At 36.6% G+C, this 26,771-nt stretch overlaps 2 protein-coding genes across 3 annotated transcripts in view; one reads left to right on the forward strand and one right to left on the reverse strand.

The window, feature by feature from the left end:
• Positions 1 to 14,257, forward strand: part of LOC137404245 (calponin homology domain-containing protein DDB_G0272472-like) — a 42,343-nt gene extending 28,086 nt beyond the window's left edge. The window contains exons 7-8 of the mRNA XM_068090414.1: positions 10,228 to 10,340; positions 14,086 to 14,257. Coding sequence (XP_067946515.1) covers positions 10,228 to 10,340; positions 14,086 to 14,241 — 269 coding nt within the window. The 3' untranslated portion in view covers positions 14,242 to 14,257. The remainder of the gene's footprint in view (positions 1 to 10,227; positions 10,341 to 14,085) is intronic.
• A 41-nt stretch (positions 14,258 to 14,298) lies between these two features.
• The window catches only part of LOC137404244 (small ribosomal subunit protein mS22-like), a 29,869-nt gene continuing 17,396 nt past the window's right edge, over positions 14,299 to 26,771 (reverse strand). For both annotated transcript variants that reach the window (XM_068090412.1, XM_068090413.1), the window contains exons 4-10: positions 22,926 to 23,090; positions 22,428 to 22,571; positions 21,998 to 22,081; positions 19,391 to 19,536; positions 18,385 to 18,496; positions 17,737 to 17,854; positions 14,299 to 14,593 (exon numbers count right to left, since the gene is read on the reverse strand). In XM_068090412.1, coding sequence (XP_067946513.1) covers positions 14,514 to 14,593; positions 17,737 to 17,854; positions 18,385 to 18,496; positions 19,391 to 19,536; positions 21,998 to 22,081; positions 22,428 to 22,571; positions 22,926 to 23,090 — 849 coding nt within the window. In that variant the 3' untranslated portion in view covers positions 14,299 to 14,513. The remainder of the gene's footprint in view (positions 14,594 to 17,736; positions 17,855 to 18,384; positions 18,497 to 19,390; positions 19,537 to 21,997; positions 22,082 to 22,427; positions 22,572 to 22,925; positions 23,091 to 26,771) is intronic.

A 26,771-nucleotide genomic window follows, 5' to 3' on the forward strand; every position in this document is an offset into this window, starting at 1 on the left:
GTGTAATGAAATTTTATGTCCATGTGTTTGGTACGCTTATTGTTTTTGGCAAAATTGGCGATGGATATTGCTGACTGATTGTCAACTTGAATAATTGTGGGTGCAGAAGTTGTTTGTGTAACATCTCTGTGCAGATGGCGTAACCACACAGCTTCTTTAGTAGCATTAAATAATGCTATGTACTCGGACTCAGCTGTTGACAGTGCCACTGTGCTTTGTTGTTTGCTCATCCAGCTAATACTCCCACCATTGTTCATGAATACATACCCAGATGTAGAGCGACGATTATCATAGTCATCACCCCAGCTTGCATCTGAGAAGCCTTCAATTTCACCTTTTGACTTGTGGTAAGTCATTCCATAATCAGCAGTGTTTTTCAAATATCGGAGTACACGTTTGGCGGCTGTCAAATGCGTTTCTGTAGGGCATGAGTTGAATTTTGATAACACTCCCACAGAATGTGCTATATCTGGTCGAGTAGCTATAGAGGCGTACAAAAGACTCCCTACAATAGATTGGTAACTGACAGGATCTACAGGTTTGCTTCCATCATCCCTTTGCAGTCGAACATCAGTGGCCGCTGGTGTTGCAACAGGTTTAGCATGTTCCATACCATATTTCCTAAGGATCTGTTCAACATAACTTTTTTGACACAACTTTAGAGTGCTGCCTTGATGCAGAACATTAATACCTAAACAGTAGTGAAGCTCTCCCAAGTCTTTCATCTGAAATCTGTTAGCAAGTGCGGTCTTGACTTTCTTCACATCACTCTCCAGGTTAGCAATGATGACAAGGTCATCTACATAAACTGCAATAATTGTCTTCTGCTCATTATTGTTGCGAATGTATACACACTGATCTGCATTTGATTGAGTAAAGTTCAGAGATTTGAGAAATGTATCTAGCACTATGTTCCAGCACCGCGGGGACTGTTTTAGACCATAGATGGATTTGTTGAGTCGGCATACCAAGTTTTCCTCTCCTGGTTTCACAAAACCTTCCGGTTGTGCCATGTACAGTTCTTCATTAAGGTTACCGTTTAGGAATGCAGTAACTACATCCATTTGATGTATCACCATCTCGTTAGCAATGGCATAGGACAAGAGCGTTCTCAAAGAGGAATATTTTACGACTGGTGCATAGGTTTCTTCATAGTCAATACCTGGCATCTGTGCATAGCCTTTTGCTACTAGCCGGCCCTTGAATCGCTCGACCTCACCACTGGCAGTGTATTTTGCTTTGAACACCCACTTGCATCCAATGGCTTTGCGATTCTTGGGCAACTCCACTAATGACCATGTTTCATTTTCCATCAGTGCCTGGTACTCAGATCTAGCTGCATCTAGCCAATGGCTCGATTGAGGATTGTTTATTGCATCCGCGTAACTTGATGGTTCGATTATCTCTCCAGCTAAACATGCAGAGTGATGTATAATACTGCTTGCGTACTCATCAATTCCGTAGCGTTGAGGAGGTTGGTGATGCCGTTCTGAACGTCGGAGTTGATGTGTCACTCTATCCAAGGAGCTATCGAGCGTAGGCGGCGTTGGTGTCACATTTATATCTATACTCTGAGCTGGCTTAGGAGTTGTCTGCTCATCTAGGAGGTCAAACCTTTTTTCGTGAAATTGAACATCTCTTCGGGTGACAACCTTCATGGTACGAGGGTCATAGAGTCTGTAGCCTTTAGACCTTGTGCTATATCCAACGAATACCATACTCTCTGCCTTATCATCCAATTTTTGGCGAAGTTGATCAGGTATATGAGCATAGCAGACACATCCAAACACTTTTAGGTGACTAATTGCAGGTTTCCTGCCATACCACATCTCGTGCGGAGTTGTCTTCATGGCTAGGCTACTCGTAGGTAGACGATTCCTGACATATACGGCGGTTGCGATTGCTTCTGCCCAAAAACGTTTAGGTAGACCAGACTGATTTAGCATAGCCCGACCTGACTCGCAAATGGTACGATTGTACCGTTCTGCCACTCCATTTTGCTCAGGAGAATATCGAATGGTCAGTTCGTGATGTATACCCTGTAACACTAGATATTGTTCAAAGTCACTATTGACATATTCACCACCACCGTCACTACGTAGTGTGCCAATCCTGAGCCCAGTTTGGTTGGTCACTAATGATTCAAATTCTCTAAACCTGTCAAAGACATCAGATTTTTCTCTGAGAAAATACACATGTACAAAGCGGGTATAGTCATCAATGAAGGATACAAAATATCGGCTGCCACCTATTGATACGTTTTGCATTGGACCACAAACATCTGAGTGTACTAACTCTAGAGGCCTAGTACTTCTTACAGGTACAGATTTAAAAGGCTTGCGAGACATTTTACCCATGATGCAAGGTTCACAAATATTTGCATGCACATTAGATAGATCAGCACCTAAGACTAGGTTGTTACGGTAAGCATGTTGGATAGTTTGCATACCAGCATGAGAAAGGCGTTGATGCCATAGGTCAGTTTGCGCAACGGAAGCATTGTGATTCGGTGCTTCAGTGTCTAGGTAGTACAGTTTATCAACCAAAGTCCCCATAGCCTTGACTTTGCCATGTTTGTTCTTTAGCCAACAGCGCGTATGACCAAATTGTACCATGGTATCTCTCTCTGCAGCAGACCTCACAGAAAACAGATTAGCTTTCAGGTCAGGTACATGTAGAACATCATGTATGGTGCATAAATTGGTTACCTTTCGACTGGTTTTGACAAGAACTTCTACATTTCCTGCCCCAATAGCGTCAACTATATGACCGTCTCCAAGAGCAACTTTCTCTGGTGTACTGTACATGGTGTAGCTCTTGAATTTCACCCTATCAGGAGTCATGTGTCGAGTAGCTCCTGAATCTATTAGCCAACGATTAGGCTTGGCCGTATCAGACTGTTCACAGCTACCAGCATTCATCATGAAGGCAAAATCGTCATCCTTCACCGCAGCTTGTTTGGCCTTATGTTCCTGAGTTCTGTGACCGATCGATTTTTGGGTTAGCCTTGAGCAATTACGTCTAATGTGCCCAAGTTGTCCACATTCGTAACAAGTGAGACTCAATTTTCTGCCATATCTACCTGCTGTCAGGGCGACATCAGGAGTAGTCTGTCTTCTAGCATCAAGATCATTCGTAGTGGTAGGCAGATTTTTCTCTCGACGTTGCTCTTCGTTCAAGAGTGCTTGCTGTACACTAGTTAGCGATAAGTCGTCTACGCGAGCTTCTAAGGCTGTTACTAAGGTTGAGTAGCTTTCAGGTAAGCTTCCTAGCAGTGTAACCACTTGATCCTCCTCAGATATCGGAGCTTTGATTGCGCCAAGCTTATCTGTTAGCTCCTTCATGTACTTTATATGTTGCTCGATTAGTGTTCCTTCTTTCATAACAGTTCTAAAATATCTTTTCTTGAGATAGAGTTTATTTGCTAGGGTGTCCCTTTCAAAGTGAGCTTGTAATTTCTCCCATGCAAGCTTAGGTGTTGTGCATTCTGTGATCAGATATAGAAGTTCATCACTGACTGCTAGTACTATTGTTGACATAGCCTGGTTGAACTTCTTCGTGTATCCATCCTTGACACCTTGCTCCGCTGTGCTATCAGGTTCTTTTATGCTGCCGTCAACGTATCCATACAAGTCTTTAGCGATGAGTAGATGTTTCAGTCTAAATTTCCACGTTGTGTAATTGTTACTGTTTAGCCTCTCAACTGTCCACCTTTCCTCAGCCATTCTGGATTCAGAATATCGATATCAGAGTACAGTGTGTGCAGTGTCTGGGCCCATAACCTGTTGAAGTTCCTTTATAATAGATGTGCGTTTTATTGATATAGAAGTTAGCAAGCAACTGACTAAGAATATAGGTCAGGCAGCGTTGTCATTCACAAGGGCAAAAAACAGAGAATGTAGGAAAGGTCAAAGGGTAACTATATCCAGAGTATAGCATAATGCACTAATGAGCATAAAATGAGATGCTAGCGACACAATGCAAAAAACCATGAGCTATAGGCTGAATAATTTCAACAAAAACTGCTTTGTCTCAGTCACCGATATAAGATCGGTGAAATGCTGCATACCTAAATCGTCGACGAAACGCTTTTAGTTGGCTAAACAAATTATTAGCGAGCGCGACTTTAGCAGATTCCGCAATCGGTATAGTCCAAGACACGTATTACGACACACAATAAAAGTACCAGTGCAATTCAACATAGTACATACGATGCAACTGCTTAGATTGCGCTATTGTTGTTTTTTTTATCGTTCGGACACTATGGCTACGAATCGTTTCTTTTTTAACAATAACAATTTCTTTCTAGCAGCAACAGTTCCGTTTCTTTTTAGCAGCAAAAGTTTCCATCTTTAGCGCAATCAAGTCAGTTGCATCATATTTACTAAGGCGAATTGTGTTAGTATTTTTCTTGCGTGTCGCGTTATGTGCCTCAGACTACATAAATTGCAAAAGCTGCTTGAATCGTGCTCGCTAATAATTTGTTTAGCCAATTGAAAGCGTTTTGTCAGAGATTTCATTGCATGCCCAGCTCTGACAATTCTGTAAATTTCGGCTGAATAATTTTGTTCTGTTCATTCATTTCGTGGTTTTGGTCAGAGCCAACGAAAAAATCGGCACGTATAACCATACCTTAGGCCTAGTTCAGACCAATATTTTTGAATAATCAATCAAGCGTCTTGCACAAACGGTTGGGTCCTCAATTATTTGCAATACAGCAATTTGCAAAGTGCATGACTTCGCGAGAATTGCACTTTGGCCAGTTTCAAGAAATCACGTGACATCATTACTAGGATCTACTGCCATACAAATCCATTAAAGGTTGACATGCAAAAAATCTAAACTTACAGTTATTTGGTATCGAAAGGTTTACCGTGTCTTACACTGCTGTGTTGTAGGTACAAAATATGTGGAAATGTGATTACAAGCTCTTAAAAGCTCAAAACGAACAGTTAATCGCAGTCATCTTGAAAACGCCGTAGGTTGAAATCTTTCTCAAAACGACTCAAATGTGACGATGTGCTTTTGTTTACACTTTCATGCAACCTCATTCGTTGAAATATTTTCACAAATATACTTCAATAAAATCATGTCTATTGTCCTTACGCATCTATTTCATTATTATTGTAATGCTGTCACTTCGAGCACTGATATCTCAAAACCAAGCCTAAAAATCTGTTTAAGTTTTTAACCTTAGCTCGAGGGGGTGCATATTATCCTTTGATAAACATGAGGAGCCTGCCAGTCACCTGTGATGGTCGAAAAACGCTGCAGAAGTTGTTCGCGCTATTTAACGGAAAATGGAGTTCACATGATCAGATTATGATTAGATGATTGGACCAAGCTGAAACGAAGCTGTACAGTAGCGAGCATCTATATTTGATATGGGCTTTCCGGTAGAACTCGAAATGTTTGTCATAAACTAGGGCTACGAAAAGCATTATATTGAGCCTTTTATTGGCCTTTCATTTTACGTGATAACATCACGTGTCAAAACAATAACCACGTCGAATTGAGTACGTCATCAAAATAAAGAGATTCCAACCTACGGCCGTCTTTATTAATTGTTCATCTTTGAGCTTTTAAGAGCTTATAATCATATTCCACATATTTTGAACCTACAACACAGCAGAGCAAGACATGGTGAACCTTTTGATACCAAATACCGTAAAACCTCTAATTGAATGCCATGGCGCTGTATTTTTCAACCTCTCTATAATAGTGGTCAATTGGATGCGGCGTTCAAATGGAGGCTGGCAGTCTATTTTTCAAAGGCTCGTCAGAATTTTCAGAAGATAAATTTAGCCCTAATACAGGCAAAGCGAATGTCGCTTATATTTTGCTCTCTTTTTTTGGTGGAGCGATATTAAAAATTTTGAACGCAATAAAACTGCTAACTTACCTCTAGTTTACACTAAAATGTGCATCAAGAAACCGAGAAATATCTCTACCAGTTGATATCTCTTGCTTGCAATTGACCTGCGATGATATTATAGCCGATGTTCTTCTTTACAATTTGTTGGCATTTCCATTTTTTATTTCATTCTAAATTGAAAAAAAATTTTAAATTTTGTATCTATATTTAACATTGCTGAATAAAGACTCGTTGCACTCACTGATGTTTGCTACATTTTACAGCCAAAACTAACTTTTTATGCGCAATAGAAGTGGAGTTATGAGTATCGATCCAGTGTAAGCCGCCTAAGGATAGCTGCAAGAATGCTATTAAATGGGATGCTATAAATCTGCATATTTGTAAGTCTATATATAAGTCCGCACAATAATAATCTATCAAATGACACAAATGTATATTCATGAACAAGTGACATAAACGAATCATACTTATATTACCATGCAGAAACAAAAATTAACGTTTTTATAACCAAAATATTTCCATCGTTTGCTCGCTTTGATAGCTACATTCTGATTGTTGCTTTCGATGGAATAAACATCTTCTAATTGTCCAATACCTTCCACAATATCTTCTGGCCTGAACTTTTCTTCTGCTCTTCTAAACTAGTTGATATTAGCATCCAAACAATGTTTGGCAGAGCAGAACTTTTACGCGCTGCATTTAGCACAATAAAAGTAAGCTCAGCAAACGTAACCCTCGGTCCAAAACTTGCGAACCGTTTTTATACGCATCTCCTTCGAAGTATTAGGACAACGTTAAACAAGGAACTACTATTAGCTTGAGACAGTTAGTAGTTATTTTTATGGCGTTGCTTTTAAAGTTCCATCTACCATCGTAAGTTTAGCTGCTTTTATATATGTACATGTACTTCGAAGTATCAGGACCGCGTTAAACAAGGAACCGCTATTAGCCTGAGACAGTAATTATTTCTATAGCGTTGCTTTGAAAGTTCAACTACCATCGTAAATTCATGCCATTTTTCACTTATTTAGGCTACTTGAAAGTAGAAAGACCGCGTTAAATAGAGAACTACTACTAGCCTGAGATCGTTATTGATTATTGGTATGGTGTTTCCTACAAAGTTGTAACAAAAAAATGAAAAGCTTTGGAATTGGACAACGGGGGAATTAATTGTTATTGATATAAACGATTATTAATACGATTTTGTGGACACATCTACTGGTCAGTTGATATTATGGGCTTGTAAAGATCAAGTAATGTCAGTGGTGGTCAAATGGAGATAGCGTTCAAATAGAGGTGGCGTTCAATTAGAGGTTTTACGGTAATTGTAATGTAAGTTTTCTTGCAAATCAACCTTTAAATATGCCGCTTTGCAACAGACAAAAAGACGAATTGCTGCGTATTGTTATAAAAAAATTAAATAAATCCTCAATCGTTGAACTTGAAAGAAATATGCGACCAGGCATTGTTTTTTGTTTTTGTATTGTTGAATGCCTGTGCCATATAAAACTTAATATTTCCATAATTCTTCCATACATAGTATGTCATCACTAGTGGCTAAATCTTCCATGTTCATAGGAGATATAATAACTAAAACCAACGCGTGAAAGCAAAGACCTTACGTTGTTACTAAACTAAGTCCTTGATTTATCTTTTTTGCGGTAGAGGGAAATTACGCAGCTCACTCGATTCAACTTAGATTCGATTCCACATCTCAGCCTAGCGTAGCGAACCTACAACTACACACGACTGCGCAGGACAATGCTCTTGTGGAGTACATGCGCGACTTAGTTGAGCCACCTTGCGATTTTATAGCTATTTGCTTTACATCAATCGCACACCTGCATAAGTTTGCATAGCAGGACACAGAACCTTGCACACTATACATACGACATTGGTCTGAACCAGGCCTAATGGGTTATACAGTAGACGCTCCTATAAAATATACCTCCTATAATGTAAATTCCAGGTAACGTAAAAACTTTCTGTGACGTTTTTGCTTCCTACAACGTAAACAATTCCATATAACGTAAAGTGTCAAATCGGGCGAGTTCTCAAATTCGATCTGATTGTTAGTTTATTTCACCGGAATCGCAAGAGAAAAGACACCTTCTGAATATCGTTATATATAACGTTCGTGACATTCTAGTTTGTTGTTGTAAATCGTTAAATGTGTCAACAAAATGGCAAATGAAATAGCTGCGCATCATTGATAAATACAAAGGCGATCAATTGGTTCAGGTGTTACAGCGCCGGTCTACCACGAGTTGGAGTATCGTCAAAAAATTATCTTTATCTTAACCTTGACTCTTGGTTAGGGATAGACACCGAACAGGTAGAACTGCTTTTTATAATAAAAAGATTTTGTTGTTTTATCTTATTGTAGACGTAAGAAATATTTGTTATTAGTCATACTTTCCAGAATAGACTGCTGTTCAGAAAAAATAAGCAAATCGTTGTAAATGAACGTCGAAAATGTGCAGTCCCTATTAACTTGTTGTAAATTTGCCGCAATCATGGTTTATAAAACTAGTGAGATTGATCATAAAAAGGAGAAAAGTTGTTTATACAAACCAATAATTCTGCAGTTACAGTGCAGCTCACAAATCAAAAAAGTTAAGTGAAGATTTTCCTTCCAGCATTGCAAAAGGGGTGAGTTTGAAAAGATCTTGGAACGGATTAGGCAATTTACATGTATTTTACTGTTCTCACAATGTAAATTCCCTATAACGTAAACGTTCTTGGAACAGGTAGTTTACGTTAAAGTAACGTCTACTGTAGTCCATTTACAAAATACATAGCTCATGCAAGAGACATTAGTCTGTGAACATCTTCAAGTCTTTGATTTCTGACCAAGAGCTGGACAGGAAAGAGGCAGTCTCCCAGCATAATTCAATGACCTAATAGATACTCGGCATACTTATTCTTACTTAATGACAGGAGAGTTGAATATTTTCCAGTTTTATATAACAAATTGTGAGCGCATCATTCTGTCAAATGTTTTCGAGTTATGTAATTATGAGGTTTTGTTAATTGTGCTTTAGAAAAATTCCATTCAGACAAGTTTCATTCAAGTGTTATAGAGTGTAAGATATAAATTGAACTTATATTGAAATATAGCATAACTATATTGGCTTGAGGTTAGCATCTAGCATGAGGTCATAGTCCAAGACTCGAGGTTGTGGCGTTAGGCTTGGCATATGATCTTCGACTAGAGGCTATGTATGGCCTAACGCTTGGGTCAGTTAGTCTAAGACTTGGTATTATAGTTTAAACCATAACTGTCACGTACAACTTTTATCGTATTTACTAGGTAAATCAGACACGCTGATTCGGATTTTGTACTCAAAATAAAGATTGGTCCACTAACTTTCAAAGTAATGAAGGCTTTTTACAGCGTTTTAATATCGGTCTCGAAAACAACACGATCGGCATTACAAGCTCCGCCCATAAATATGTGACGAAACCTAGCTTTTTCAGGAACGGAAGTTAAAATGTTTAGACCGATTTAGAATAATAGAGATGAATGTTTTAAAATCCATTATTATCTAAATTCGACCTTAAAAATAATCTGTCTTTTCTGAAAGGTAGATAAGCTATTTAACATTGCATATTTAAAAATGAGCTCAAAACATCGCGATAACAACGCTAGCTTGTGATAAAACCGCCCTTTTTGAGCTCATTTTTCTCAGCTTTCAGCCTATTTAAACATGATGTAACAAGCTATGAGCAATTTTAAGTAGTTCATTTACCTTTCATAAAAGACAGATTATTTTACAGGCTGGATTTAGATAATAATGGGTTTTAAGACACCTATCTCTATTATTCTAAATCGGACTAAATATCCCTAACTTCCGTTCCTGAAAAAGCTAGGGTTCCTCACATATTTATGGGCGGAGCTTGTAATGCTGATCGTGTTGTTTTCGAGACTGATATTAAAACGCTGTAAAAAAAGCCTTCATTACTCTGAAAGTTAGTGGACCAATCTTTATTTTGAGTACAAAATCCGAATCAGCGTGTGTGATTTACCTCGTAAATACGATAAAAGTTGTACGTGACAGTTATGGTTTAAGACTGGTTATGATTTGAAACTTGAGGTTTTGTTACGAGACTTGGGATTAAGGTTTAGGACTTGAGTCTATGATCTAAGACTTATAATCATGCTTTTTATTTTGTTGTCCAGGAAATGAGGCCATGGTTTAAAATTTGGGATTATAATCTAAGACAAGACTATAGCTAAATATGGTGGCACCATTTCATTTCTGTTTCTAGAACTTCAATTATGTCCTATTCTTTGGCTCTTTTCGGCTGCCACATTTATTCCAAGAAATATGTTGATCTATTTCATATAGAAGAATTCATTGAACTTTCAAGAACTGTCAGACAGCAGCAAAGAGATATTTTGACTTTAGAGATGAAACTGGAATCATTGGAAAAAGAGAAGTCATTTATGCTTAACGCCAAGGTTTGTAATACTACGATGTAATGCTTCACTGATTGTTGACTATTTTGGAGACTAGGTTCTTACACTTTATTATGTCTCCAGATGACTTAGTAGTATTGAATTTCTTATGTGTTTTAACACCTATGTTCTATCAGATTTTTTTACTGAAGGTGAAGACAATTATATTCTAAGAAAACTATTTATTACAGAATTCTTGCTAAGTAATTTTATACTAAACGATAAACAAATTTTCCGTAGATTTTGATTTTACGTAGATTAGCAATTTAGAGGAGAAACAGGAGAGAGAGAGAGGGGAGAAAGAGAGGGAACGAAAAAGGGGAGAAAAAGATAAAGGGCGAGAGAGGAGACAGGGTGGGAGAGAAAAAGGGGAGGGTCGAGGGGTAGGCTGAAAAAAAAGGGGAGGGGCGAGGGGCAGGATGAAGAAAAAGGGGAGGGGGCGAGGGGTAGGATGAAGAGGGGAGGGGCGAGGGGTAGGATGAAGAATAAGGGAGGGTGTGAGGGGGTAGGATGAAGAAAAAGGGGAGGGGCGAGGGGTAGGATGAAGAAAAAAGCGAGGGGTGGGATGAAGAAAAAGAAAAAAGAGAGGTTGCTTATCAACATCATTTCTTCATAACAGTCAGAACAATACAGTAGGCACTGCTACAATGTAAATAATCCATCTGTTCCAGGTAAATTTACGTTATAGGTAATTTACATTACAGAACAGAAAAAAGACATGTAAGTGGCCTAATCTGTTCCAAGATTTTTCTAAACTACCATAAAACATCTAATTGAACACCACCTCTATTTGAACGCCACCTCTTTCGATCTATAGTAAGCAATGATGCTATCAAATAATATGCTATAAACCTGCAAGTTTATAAGTATATAATAATCTATCAAATGCTACAAATATACATTCAAAAGCAAGTGACATAAACAAGCCATAATTATAATACATGCAGAGACAAAAATTAACATTTTTGAAATCAAAATATTTGCACCATTTGCTCGAAGTTTGCGTTCTGATTGCTACTTTTGTATGGAACAATTTTATCTTCTTCTAGCTGTTCAATACCTTCCAAAGTGTCTGCTGACTTGAACTCTATTTTTGCTCTGCTGAACTACTTAATATTAGCGTCCAAACTATCGTTTTAGCCGAGCAAAACTTTTAAGCTTTGCTATTTGAAAAACTTTTGGCCAAAATAATGATAAACTTTTAACCTATGCGCACTGCACAAGTTATACTCTAAGAGAACTTACAAACAAATTCGCCTAATGAACGACCGTATGAAATGTATCTCATTCATAAGTTGGAGAGCATCTGTATATATTCTTATCCAAAGTCTATTGGTTCGGCATTGTTTTCCCCGCATTGATTCAGCATATCAGAGTTGTATTACTTCTTTTACTTCTAGCCGCGATTGCATGTTAAGATTGCAAGCTAAGTATGTACTTTTGATTATTACTTAATGTTGCCTTTTCCGTTTGTTTTTCTTTTGTAATTACAAGCCTTATATTCAGTACCTACTTTTTTCCCATATTTTTTCTCAAATGTGCTGTTTCAATTTACACGCCTTCAATATCAGGTTCTACTTCCAACTATTTCTGAGGTCAATCGTTAAAAACTGTAAAACTGAAAACTTTTCACATGGACTGTTGTATGTTGTGTTATCTCAAATGGGAATCGTCTCTATATTCTCACTCTATTCGGTCAGACAAGTGCGCTTCACCTCATGTGCTTCACTAATTCAGTTATGTATTTTAGTTTGGTTTTTTATTTTAGTCCTATTTTCAAGTTTGTATCAGTACAGTGGTATTCAAAATTTTGATGGATAGCTTTTGATTTAACAGTAACCTTTTTTATAGTTTTACTAGTTGAATGCCCAGCGTTGCCTGGGTAATAAAAAAGTCTTTGGGCAGAACATTTATTTTTATTTAATATATACAACAGTTATCGTTCTAACTTTCAAACTTCATACCAGAAAAGTGTTTTGTGCAGTTCAAATTAATTTAGAGAACAAATAAAATAATTGTGTTTAAAACTGAAATAATAAGCAAGTAATGGCTAGATAAAGCTGTTCAACTACAATGATTACGATGAAATGCGGTTTGATACTGATATAATTAATACGCACTGAGAAAACAAAATAAAAATCATGAATATGTTAAATTAATAATAACAATGAATACATAACAGGAATACAAACACAATTGTTTTATTTTTTTCTAAATTCATTTGAACTGCACAAAACACTTTTCTGATGATATGAAGTTTGAAAGTTAGAACGATAACTGTTGTATTTATTAAATAAAAATAAATGTTCTGTGCAAAAACCTTTTTATTACCCGAGCAATGCCAGGCATTCATCTAGTTCATATCTAAAGACTGTATTTCAGTCTTTAGAGGAGGCTAACAATAAAGGGAAAAAATAAAAGGTACCTTTGAGGTATTGAGGAAGTCGTAATCACGATTCACAAAATGCTTGTCACTATTAGAATGAAGTTCCAATATGCAGTTCAACCGCAACTCATAACATTCCAATATATAGTCTAAACACCTGTTACAGTGTTTAAATATACATTCAAGCGTGGACAAAAGTGGTCTCAATCAAATGCTAGCGCATGCCTTCGTGCCACTCCCTCTCCTACTAGTTTTCTTGGTATATTTTAAAACTCAAAAAGGTATGAAGCGCTGTCTAACATTATTCGAGTCGCGCAGTACTGTCAAGGTAGGCTGCATATAGATTGTACTGACTGCAGTCCTACACTGATAGGCATCATATGCTAGAAATTACTAAGCGTTTAGGGACAAATATTTGCTCAAAGTTCCCATAGAATTTTTAAAAATTTGTGTATCGAGGTGATTGTAGGTCACTGTTTTGTGGCGTGGTAGCAAGTAACAACTCTCATTCTATCCTATTTTTAGTGTAAGCAAAGGCATCTTGCTATGCACTTGAGTGTAAAGGTTCAAACACACTAGGCGATTTTATCGCGTGCGTCATGAGAAGTGCTGAGATATCGCTGGCGTGTGCCTAAACACACTTGAGCGATTCACTAGCAAACGATAACGTGGGAACGCTAACAAACTGCCAATGAAATTCCATATCATTAGTTTTTTCGGAGTTGTTAATAAATTTAGGTGAGTCAATATGGCACCGTCTACGCAACGACGTAAACAACTTCCGCTTTTGTTATAACGCCTGTATAACTTTCACGGATTGTACACTAAAAGAAGACATAAGAAAAAACGATTCTTGTATTTTTAACAGTAGTATTTTAGGATTTGTACATATAGTTTATTTTATAGTAGTTTTTTATATTTAATATATTAAATATTTACCATTCTCAAGATGGTCAACCTGCGCAACGATTGACTCCAAATGTTGGTTTTCAACTAGTTTTTTGAATTATGTCGTACAAGACTGGGAGTGCTTTTATTAAATTTATGAACAATTCTGTGTTCGTTCTGATAATGTTTCAATTGTAGCAAAATGTCGCTGCTGTACGCTGGTGAACATCGATAAGAAATAATTACCCGTTATAAATTTGCATTCTAGGAAAAACCAACCAATCGAAATGCATCTCACTAGCAATAAAGTTGTGATAGAGAATGTCTTGCTGAGTGAGTTTTAGCGACACACAGCGCGAGATCCCCTTAAATATCGCCTAGTGTGTTTTCACCTTTATGCAATCATTAATTGTGAATAATACAGGATGCCAATGCTACATAGCAGTGGTAACGTCATGCGTATTTGACTTGAAGGCACCTACAACAGTTACTGTGGTGAAAGAAGGGCACGATGAGAGATGTATTGGGGATATAAAGAAGCAGATCGAGGAACTTCATAGAAATAAGTTGCGCCTGCTCAGCTCTATACAACTCTACTCGGAAACACCGGCTTTGTTTGAAATCAATTGATAGCATCAAGGGAGTCATTTGACACTGTACAAGCTGAGAGGACAATTTCTTATTTCACGAACTTTAGCTCACTTGATATAATTCTACAGATGTATTTCAGTCATCTTTTTATGCTGTACATTAACTGATTATAAAGTTTTTGATGCATATTGCAATTGGTAGGATTAAAAATTTATGTTTGGTTCCTGTACAAATCATGACTGCATGAAACGTTTCCTCAGTGACAGCATAAAGGCTCTTTCTTCCATGTTAGTCATGAAATCCTTTCAATTCTAAGATTTCTCCTTGTTTTCTCTCTCTTCATCGCTTGAACTGTCTGAATCTGAGCCACTACTACTGCTGCTGGTGCCATCTAAATAAAAAGTGTATGCTATGCAATGATAAGCATGTCATCATTATTCAACTTCTCTGGCTGTTGGCTAGTTGCTTACTAGCTAATTAGTAAAACATCATTTTAACTTACCTTCTTTAATCAGAAATATGGAAAAACTGCTAAGAGATTGTAGTGTGTCTAGACATAGCTATAATATAATAAAAATATATATACAGTAGATGCTCCTATAATGTAAGCCTTTTACATAAAATCTATATAACGTGAAGAATGATGTAAAATTTTTACTTAAAGTATTACTCTAAAAATTCCATATAACATAAAGCATCAAGTCAGTGCAAGTTCTCAATTCCATATAACATAAAGCATCAAGTCAGTGCAAGTTCTCAATTCCATATGACATAAAGCATCAAGTCAGTGCAAGTTCTCAATTCCATATGACATAAAGCATCAAGTCAGTGCAAGTTCTCAATTCCATATAACATAAAGCATCAAGTCAGTGCAAGTTCTCAATTCCATATAACATAAAGCATCAAGTCAGTGCAAGTTCTCAATTCCATATAACATAAAGCATCAAGTCAGTGCAAGTTCTCAATTCCATATAACATAAAGCATCAAGTCAGTGCAAGTTCTCAATTCCATATAACATAAAGCATCAAGTCAGTGCAAGTTCTCAATTCCATATAACATAAAGCATCAAGTCAGTGCAAGTTCTCAATTCCATATAACATAAAGCATCAAGTCAGTGCAAGTTCTCAATTTGATTTGAGTAACGAGAGTCCCATAGTTAGCCTTAAAAATATTGTTTTTGCTCTTGCCGCACTTGTGAGAGAAAATGACATATAGGAATTTCTCCATTATATGAACCAGTTTAGTGAGTCGTGAGAGATTATGAGGTGTCAAGATAAAGCACATAGAATAAGTCATAAAACGAGTCTAAGAGTGTCGGTTTACCAAGCTGAATGGAGCGAGTTGGAGCCTCGTTGACAGCAATCTTTCATCCTTTCCTCTAACCCTAACCTTTCTCTGCCTGGCTCGGACAGACGGATTGAAAAATAAATGCCACAGTTGTTGTAGTAAAGATACATTTTTGTTTCACTTCATCTAATAAGTATACAATATTTTTTCTTGGCAGCATACCTTGCCTTAGAGAAAAAAGTGAAAACAATTGTTTTAAAATCGACATTGAAGGTGTGGGCTCCCCTAACTTATCGTACAATTACCGTAATTTTGGATCCTAAACTGCGAAAGTGATAAGAAATAAGAGAAAAGTTGTTGATACAAACCAATAATACCACAGTTACTGTAGAGTCATTAAATTAAAAGGTTACGTTGTTTTTTTTTCCTTTTTGAAGAGCCAAAGGGTTGAGTTAAGGAAAATCTTGCAATGGATTGGGCAATGTATTTTATGTAGAATGTATTTTAGGCTTTGAATAAAGTAAAGGCCCTATAACATAAAGCTATAACACGGCGCATCATACCATAAAACCTCTAATTGAACGCCACCTTTATTGGAACGCCACCCTAAGAGAATAGTTGAAACATAAAGCGCCTCTCTCTAATTGAATGCCAACTCCATTTGACCGCCACTTTGACTGTCTTTGGTCTTCATGAACCCATAATATCAATTGATCACTAGAAGAGTGTCCACAAAAACGTAATAATGATGAATCGTTCACATCAATAATAATTAATTCTCCCGTTGTCAAATTCTAGAGCTTTTTGATTTTTTTTAAAAACTGAAAGCAACACCACAAAAATAATTATTAGCTGTCTCAGGCTAACAATAGTTCCTTGTTTAATGCGGTCTTGGTACTTCGAAGTACATGTATATAAAAATGGTTTACATTTACGATGGTAGATGAACGACTAATTTCAAGCCAAAGGTTACGCTTAGTGAGCAAAACCTTTACGCATTGAATTTGTGTTAAATGCAATGCGTAAAAGTTTTGCTCTGCCAAAAAATGGTTTGGACGCTAATATCGACTAGCTCAGCAGTGTAGAAAAAGGGTTGAAGTTCGAAGACATTGTGGAAGGTACTCGACCACCAGACGAAGTTTGTTCCGTCGAAAGTGACAATCAGAACGCAGCTATCTGAGCAAACGATGCAAATATTTTGGTTTTAAGAAACATTAATTTTTGTTTAGAACTGCATGTAATTTAAGTATTTATGTCACTTGTTCATGAATTATATATTTGTAGCATTTGATCAAGTATCATTATATAACTTGTAAATATGCAGATTTATAGCATATTATTTAATAGCATCCTTGAGGTTATCTTAACACGGCTTACAATGGATCGCCGCTCATAACTCCTCTTCTATTGCACATAAAAAGCTAGTTCTGGTTGCAAACTAGCAAGCATATCAATGAGTGCAATAGGCTTTTATTCAACATTGTTAAATGTAGATATAAAATAAAAAACGGCTTCAAATTTAGAATGAAATAAAAAATTGCAAGCTTTAACAAATTGCAAAGCAAGACACAGGCTATAATATCATCGCAGATTAATTGCAAGCAATAGATAACAACTGGTAGAGATATTTCTCGGCTTCCCAATGCATATTTTAGAAATTATTGACAAGTTAAAGAAAAATTACCAGATTTATTGCATCCAAAAAGTTTAATATCAGTCTAACGGAAATAGTGGGCAAAATATAGGCAACATTTGCTAACCCGTAAAAGGGCAAAATTTATCTTCCCAGAATTCTGATGAGCCATTTGAAAAATACAACGCCAGCCTCTTATTTGAATGTCATCTCCAATTGACCGCCATTATAGAAGAAGGGTTGACAAATAGTGCGCCATGGCGTTCAATTAGGGGGTTTTCCAGTAATCCGTTCTCGGAACGGATTATTTACATTGTACACTACCGTATATAAATTTAAAATGATCATGCGAAAAGAGATGAATTAGAGGTATCCAAATCAAGAGGTCATTTTCAGACTCGCCTGATCAGTGAGCATAGAATATCCATATAATAGCTCACTGCAGATAGAAATTGGTCAATGAAAAAACGTGTAAATACAAAATAATTTAGGTGATTAGCTGCAGATTTTTAACTAGTGTACTGAATAACTCTGAGAAAGTACGGAAATATCGGCTGCAAAACTGTTGTATTACAAATCTGCAATTATTTTTTAATGCTATCTGTAGGGTTACCTTCAGGTAATGGTGCTGACATAGAATTCTTTATTTCATGAGACAGAGTCTTTTTAACAAGCACATCCAGCTTATGGCTGAGGTCTTCATTTAACATCTTCTCGCATGCCAGAAACTCCTAGGAAGGATTAAGGTCAAACATAAATACCAAATCAATCATGTCAGCTACTAACCTAAGTAGACTATATACAGTTAACTATTAACTTTAGTAAATAGTATACAGTTAGTAGATAATGTACAGTTAGTAGATAATGTACAGTTAGTAGATAATGTACAGTTAACCACCAACTTTAGGAGATAATACGCAGTTAACAATCAACTTTAGTAGATAATATACAGCTAACTACCAACTTTAGTAGATAATATACAGTTAGCCACCAACTTTAGGAGATTATGTACAGTTAACTACCAACTTTAAGAGATAATGTACAGTTAACTACCAACTTTAGGAGATAATGTACAATTAACAACCAACTTTAGGAGATAATACGCAGTTAACAACCAACTTTAGTAGATAATATACAGTTACCTACCAACTTTAGTCGATAATATACAGTTAACTCTAAATTTTACTGAATAATCTACAGTTAACAACCAACTTTAGTAAATAAAATACAGTTAGTAGATAATATACAGTTAACTACCAACCTTAATGTACAAAATCCGCTCACTGTCTGGAACAATGTCAGCTATAGGCGCAATCTCTTTAATATCCCAGACAATGGAGTAAATCCTAGCGATTCTTATACAATCCAACCACCTGCATAAGAATCCCATCATGATGATGTACATGTAATTTACTTACAATGGGCTTACAAATGTATAACGATGAGGTAGTTGATGCACTTAGAGTATATATATATGATATGGCTATGATATATTATATAACTGGCAGAATGCCCGGCATTGCACGGGTATTAAAAATCAGCTTATAAACAATAAGAAGTAATGTAGTTGCCTGCCACTTCCTATTAGCCTGGGTTAACCTGACAGTTCCAGAAGAAGCCCATGATAAGTGTTAGGACCACCCAGGTAGCGTATAAAAAACTAGTCCTGGCGGTGTGTTTTTCTACTAGGACATGAAAACACTACTAAGCATTGTCACCACATGACAGAAGCATGCCATTACTATTACTATACTAGTAACAGGGGGGTCCGAAATCAAATCTTCTGCGATATGGATTCTTCATTCTAATATTTTAACAGCTATAGTCGGACATACCGAAGGACATACACACAGACACACATACAAACAAACTGAGAAATATATACATAGATAAGCCAGTTCCCAATATTGCACGTTTGATTGATGCTGTTTGCTACGAATGAGTGGAGGCCACTGCAAGCACCTGTAGAGTATATGCCTTAATATTAGTAGGCTACCAAATGAACACAGACACAGGAATCAACGTATATCAACTTCTTTTTAGCTTTTAGTTAATACCTATGTGTCTACACATTTTAACTATTTATAAACTGATTAGCAACACTCAGGTTATAACTCTTGCTACACTTATCCATCTTTTTAGCTAAGGTCATTTAGAAACAAAGAGCTACTGGCATACATATATAGACTACAGATAGAAATTCAAGAGCGATCAACTCCGAAGAGGACCTGATTGCGAGAGAGATAGCTTGAAGGTGAGAAACTTACCGTCGTTTCCTCAGGTAATGCTTTATGATGCCGAGAATATTTTTAGATAAGATGTAGCTGAAGACCATCGGCCCAAAGTGGCGGGAAGATTGCAGCATTTCATAGTCACCATTGACATCACACTGCTCATAGACCTTTTGAGTGACCTAATACACAGAATGTCCAGCAAGTCAATTTTTACTATAATAAGAGCCATGTCCGCCGATCTTTCCGTCGATCGGAAGCCATGGTTAAAGCCAAGTTTAGAGGTCAAGAAAAATGATTGCATCTTACAGGATTCGAACTGACAACCTTTACCTCGGAAAACCAACATTCTAATACCCGCCCCAATTGACCTTATTTATGGTTTCTGAATAGTTGTGCACATATATATTATCTTTGCTTTACTGGCACATCTCATGATATCTCACAGTAGGGTACTAGCTAAAATAAAATATGCTAGTTTGTATCGGAACTCTAGTGGAAGGTCCATGTTAACAAAGGTGGACGGATCATCAATAGCCGGTATTTTAGTTCAGTACCTACACAAATAGCAGAATCCTAGTAGTCACCGTTGCTAGCAGTCATCATACGCAATGCAAGCACAGTCAAACCTCGGCTTACATCACCTTTACATTCCAAATTTATGTCATACAGCCTGTCATAAGAGCAAATATTTGTCTGAATATGTTGTGTAATTTTAAACAAATGATGTTCTAAATCTCCCAAAATAATACAGTTGAAGATTAACTGACTGCTCACAAAATGATTGCATTGTTACTAGCAGTTAACATTACAAATTAGTTGCAATAATATGTGTAATTTTAACTAAATACTAATTCTTAACAACACTTTCATGTTCCAAAACTGGGCTGTAAGAATCATAACATATAGAAAAGTCCGGAAACAGCAAATGCGTTATAATTATATTAAAAGGACTCAGTTTTGAACTAAAATATTTAAAGACCAGTACCTAGGCAGTCGAGTGTTCGGTGAGAGATCACCAGTTGTGCCAATAAAGCACAGAGAATAAGCGTGAGCGCAATTATTCGCATATCCCGGATGTGACTAAATAGAACAGGTGGTAGTGTGTGGGCCAAGCCAGATGTTGCGGGTTTAATTCCTGCATGACACAATCTTTTTTCCCAACCTCCGAATGCGGCCTTCGACAGAAGGACACCCTCTTATTATAGTAAAGACTCTAAATAAAACTCTCATTCACCGAAGCAGATCGTGCAGTGATGACTTTGAAATGTAACTTTTGAGAATAGAACGCTTTTATGAAAAAGTTCTTTTATTTTTACTTTGTGTAGTAAGTTAAACTATGGAGAGCGCATTGCAGAAGAAAAGACAGACAAGCAAATTGGTGTAATTTTATAACAAGCCTTCAAAATGAGAGATGTTCAACAAAGCTGCTTATTCTGAATGACACAAGTGCAGCCATTTTGAGCCTGCACAGCATTTTAGGCAGTTTGAATAAAGTGCATGTTATTAGCTATTTTCATGCATGATTGCCTGGTACATAAGTGAAAGTGTGTGTGCTTGCTGTGCTTGTGAAATGCTTATGTGTAAGTTTATATAACTCTTCCGATATAAATGTGCTGATGCTAATAGCATGTGCTGCGTGTAAATCAAGAAATTGAAACGATTTGACCACTACTTGACAGTTGCGTAAGCAACAGGCCATAAGCGAAAACAACAAAAACAGAATCGTGTCAGTAATACCAGTACTCTAAGAGAACGCTACACAAAAACATTAAATTTCAAAGTGGATCCGTTTGCTCAGCTTTGAGATTAAAAATAAATATCACTGATTTTTGTATCACATTGTTTATGGTCATTGCTTTGTTGTATGTATGACAGTTCTAAACAATGCGAGCGCTGTTAGAGTGAAAACAATATTTTTCACTCCATTAAATTGCCAGTTTGTTTAGTTTCCTGAATTAAGCTTTACAGCATTTCACTTTATGTTGAAAAATGGGGAATGCTTGTAATGTAATCACGTTGACAGAAGGATATATGAATACATCTACATATGGAGGGAGTATGAGAGTGACTTGACGGTGTGTGTAAAGGTCAGACTGTATGAGAATAGATATAGCGATGTTTCTAATGAAATATTAAGGTTCAAGTTCAGCGGACTAGTAATACCTGAAATACTAGGACTAGTAATACCTGAAATACTAGGACTAGTAATACCTGAAATACTAGGACTAGTAATACCTGAAATACAAGGACTAGTAATACCTGAAATACTAGGACTAGTAATACCTGAAATACTAGGACTAGGAATACCTGAAATACTAGGACTAGTAATACCTGAAATACTAGGACTAGTAATACCTGAAATACTAGGACTAGTAATACCTGAAATACTAGGACTAGTAATACCTGAAATACTAGGACTAGTAATACCTGAAATACTAGGACTAGTAATACCTGAAATACTAGGACTAGTAATACCTGAAATACTAGGACTAGTAATACCTGAAATACAAGGACTAGTAATACCTGAAATACTAGGACTAGTAATACCTGAAATACTAGGACTAGTAATACCTGAAATACTAGGACTAGTAATACCTGAAATACTAGGACTAGTAATACCTGTAATACTTAGACACTAACTTGTATGAATCTTGGGTCATCAGGTTCAAACTGGCAGCATGCACTGTCCAACAAGTATTTGTACTTTTGATTATTGACAAGTCTCTACAAAAGCAATATAAAACACCTTATAATGACCTAGTCTTACCATATGATACACATATGGTAAGACAAGCTACATGTACACAGAGTAGAGAATTACACAGAGTCCATGAAGCATTACATAGAGTAGATGAGACATTACATAGAGTACATGAGACATTACATAGAGTAGATGAGACATTACATAGAGTAGATGAGACATTAAATAGAGTAGATGAGACATTACATAGAGTAGATGAGACATTATATAGAGTAGATGAAACATTACATAGAGTAGATGAGACATTACATAGAGTAGATGAGACGTTACATACATTCAAGTAGTACTCTATCAATATTAAAAATTTACTGTGAAGTTCTCTCCAAAAAGATGGGATGCAGGTTTATTTCTTCGCCCACTCCTCGGGTAAAATATCTGGGATATTCTATCACGCGTCACCCACGATGCAGACATTAATGTTCCATCTGGAGACCTCACCATAATGTTTCTTTCCTTATCACAAAACAATAATAGATCATGCACTAGGATGGAGTAAATTTAAGCAAGAAAGCTGACAAAATATTAAAACAGTTGAAAAGGAATATAACATATTATAAAATAATATTATATTATATATATATACAACTTCCCTAGATTGTGAACAGCTTTGAGCCTCAGGTAAATTGTAATAAAATTCAAGAAGCCATTGAAAAAATATGAAAAGCTTTGGGGATTTGAAAAGAATTCAACCTTAGTGCTAAGAGGAAGGCTTTACAATGCATCGACCATCTACTTGCTATATCGAGTATAGTAGGATCTACATGTATCAATGAAGAAAATATAGTCTGCACCGCCTTAACCAAGTACCCGCTCAGGAAGTCCAAGTGTGGTATCAATGAACACAAAAGAGCTGCTTGTAAATCCCTCGATGCCAGGGTCTGTGCTCAGTATTTCGCTGCATTCCTCGCGACCGGGCAGCACAGGTGGCATCTGTGTTATCCTCAACGCTTCCTCTCGAGCTTTTCTTTCAGCCTGTATAATTTTTGGATGTGATGAAACGGAAACAGCAATACAAAACAGAAGAAAAACCAGCAATACAGAAAGGAAACAGCAAAACAGAAAAGAGGAAGGAAACAGCGATACAGAAAAAAACAGCGATACAGAAAAAACATCGATAGAGAAAGGAACAACAATAGAGAAAGGAACAGCAATAGAGAAAGAAACAGCAATAGAGAAAGGAACAGCAATAGAGAAAGGAACAGCAATAGAGAAAGAAACAGCAATAGAGAAAGAAACAGCAATAGAGAAAGGAACAGCAATAGAGAAAGGAACAGCAATAGAGAAAGAAACAGCAATAGAGAAAGGAATGGCAATAGAGAAAGGAACAGCAATAGAGAAAGGAACAGCAATAGAGAAAGAAACAGCAATAGAGAAAGGAACAGCAATAGAGAAAGGAACAGCAATAGAGAAAGGAACAGCAATAGAGAAAGGAACAGCAATAGAGAAAGAAGCAGCAATAGAGAAAGGAACAGCAATAGAGAAAGGAACAGCAATAGAGAAAGGAACAACAATAGAGAAAGGAACAGCAATAGAGAAAGAAATGGCAATAGAGAAAGGAACAGCAATAGAGAAAGGAACGGCAATAGAGAAAGGAACAGCAATAGAGAAAGGAACAGCAATACAGAAAGGAACAACAATAGAAAAAGGAACAGCAATAGAGAAAGGAACAGCAATAGAGAAAGGAACAGCAATAGAGAAAGGAACAACAATAGAGAAAGAAACAGCAATACAGAAAGAAACAGCAATAGAGAAAGAAACAGCAATACAGAAAGAAACAGCAATAGAGAAAGGAACAGCAATACAGAAAGGAACAGCAATACAGAAAGGAACAGCAATAGAGAAAGAAACAGCAATAGAAAAAGGAACAGCAATAGAGAAAGGAACAGCAATAGAGAAAGGAACAACAATAGAGAAAGGAACAGCAATAGAGAAAGGAACAACAATAGAAAAAGCAATAGAGAAAGGAACAGCAATAGAGAAAGGAACAGCAATAGAGAAAGGAACAACAATAGAGAAAGAAACAGCAATACAGAAAGAAACAGCAATAGAGAAAGGAACAGCAATACAGAAAGGAACAGCAATAGAGAAAGAAACAGCAATACAGAAAGAAACAGCAATAGAGAAAGGAACAACAATAGAAAAAGCAATAGAGAAAGGAACAGCAATAGAGAAAGGAACAGCAATAGAGAAAGGAACAACAATAGAGAAAGAAACAGCAATACAGAAAGAAACAGCAATAGAGAAAGGAACAGCAATACAGAAAGGAACAGCAATAGAGAAAGAAACAGCAATACAGAAAGAAACAGCAATAGAGAAAGGAACAACAATAGAGAAAGGAACAGCAATAGAGAAAGGAACAGCAATAGAGAAAGGAACAGCAATAGAGAAAGGAACAACAATAGAGAAAGGAACAGCAATAGAGAAAGGAACAGTAATAGAAAAAGGAACAGCACTACAGAAAGGAACAGCAATACAGAAAGGAACAACAATAGAAAAAGGAACAACAATAGAGAAAGGAACAGCAATAGAGAAAGAAACAGCAATAGAGAAAGGAACAGCAATAGAGAAAGGAACAGCAATAAAGAAAGAAACAGCAATACAGAAAGAACAGCAATAGAAAAAGGAACAGCAATAGAGAAAGGAACAACAATAGAGAAAGAAACAGCAATAGAGAAAGGAACAACAATAGAGAAAGAAACAGCAATAGAGAAAGGAACAGTAATAGAAAAAGGAACAGCACTACAGAAAGGAACAGCAATACAGAAAGGAACAACAATAGAAAAAGGAACAACAATAGAGAAAGGAACAGCAATAGAGAAAGAAACAGCAATAGAGAAAGGAACAACAATAGAGAAAGGAACAGTAATAGAAAAAGGAACAGCACTACAGAAAGGAACAGCACTACAGAAAGGAACAGCAATACAGAAAGGAACAACAATAGAAAAAGGAACAACAATAGAGAAAAGAACAGCAATAGAGAAAGAAACAGCAATAGAAAAAGGAACAGCAATAGAGAAAGGAACAGCAATAGAGAAAGAAACAACAATAGAGAAAGAAACAGCAATAGAAAAAGGAACAGCAATACAGAAAGGAACAGCAATACAGAAAGGAACAGCAATAGAGAAAGGAACAGCAATAGAGAAAGGAACAGCAATAGAGAAAGGAACAGCAATAGAGAAAGAAACAGCAATAGAGAAAGGAACAGCAATAGAGAAAGAAACAGCAATAGAGAAAGGAACAGCAATAGAGAAAGAAACAGCAATAGAGAAAGGAACAGCAATAGAGAAAGAAACAGCAATAGAAAAAGGAACAGCAATAGAGAAAGAAACAGCAATACAGAAAGGAACAGCAATAGAGAAAGGAACAACAATAGAGAAAGGAACAGCAATAGAAAAAGGAACAGCAATAGAAAAAGGAACAGCAATACAGAAAGGAACAGCAATAGAGAAAGGAACAACAATAGAGAAAAGAACAGCAATAGAGAAAGGAACAGCAATAGCGAAAGGAACAGCAATAGAGAAAGAAACAGCAATAGAGAAAAGAACAGCAATACAGAAAGGAACAGCAATACAGAAAAGAACAACAATAGAGAAAGAAACAGCATTAGAGAAAGGAACAGCAATAGAGAAAGGAACAGCAATAGAAAAAGGAACAGCAATACAGAAAGGAACAACAATATATAAAGGAACAGCAATAGAGAAAGGAACAGCAATAGAGAAAGGAACAGCAATAGAGAAAGAAACAGCAATAGAAAAAGGAACAGCAATAGAGAAAGGAACAACAATAAAGAAAGGAACAGCAATAGAGAAAGGAACAGCAATAGAGAAAGGAACAGCAACAGAGAAAGGAACAGCAATAGAGAAAGAAACAGCAATAGAAAAAGGAACAGCAATACAGAAAGGAACAGCAATAGAGAAAGGAACAACAATAGAGAAAAGAACAGCAATAGAGAAAGGAACAGCAATAGCGAAAGGAACAGCAATAGAGAAAGAAACAGCAAGACAGAAAGGAACAGCAATAGAGAAAGGAACAACAATAGAGAAAAGAACAGCAATACAGAAAGGAACAGCAATACAGAAAGGAACAGCAATAAAGAAAGGAACAGCAATAGAGAAAGGAACAGCAATAGAGAAAGGAACAGCAATAGAGAAAGGAACAGCAATAGAGAAAGGAACAGCAATAGAGAAAGAAACAGCAATAGAGAAAGGAACAGCAATAGAGAAAGGAACAGCAATACAGAAAGGAACAGCAATAAAGAAAGGAACAGCAATAGAAAAAGGAACAGCAATAGAAAAAGGAACAGCAATAGAAAAAGGAACAGCAATACAGAAAGGAACAGCAATAGAGAAAGAAACAGCAATAGAGAAAAGAACAGCAATAGAGAAAGGAACAGCAATACAGAAAGGAACAGCAATAGAGAAAGGAACAGCAATAGAGAAAGGAACAGCAATAGAGAAAGGAACAGCAATAGAGAAAGGAACAGCAATAGAGAAAGGAACAGCAATAGAGAAAGAAACAGCAATAGAGAAAGGAACAGCAATACAGAAAGGAACAGCAATACAGAAAGGAACAGCAATACAGAAAGGAACAGCAATACAAAAAGGAACAGCAATACAGAAAGGAACAGCAATACAGAAAGGAACAGCAATACAG

This window comes from Watersipora subatra, chromosome 9, assembly GCF_963576615.1.
Source record: "Watersipora subatra chromosome 9, tzWatSuba1.1, whole genome shotgun sequence".
Classification (NCBI taxonomy): domain Eukaryota; kingdom Metazoa; phylum Bryozoa; class Gymnolaemata; order Cheilostomatida; family Watersiporidae; genus Watersipora; species Watersipora subatra.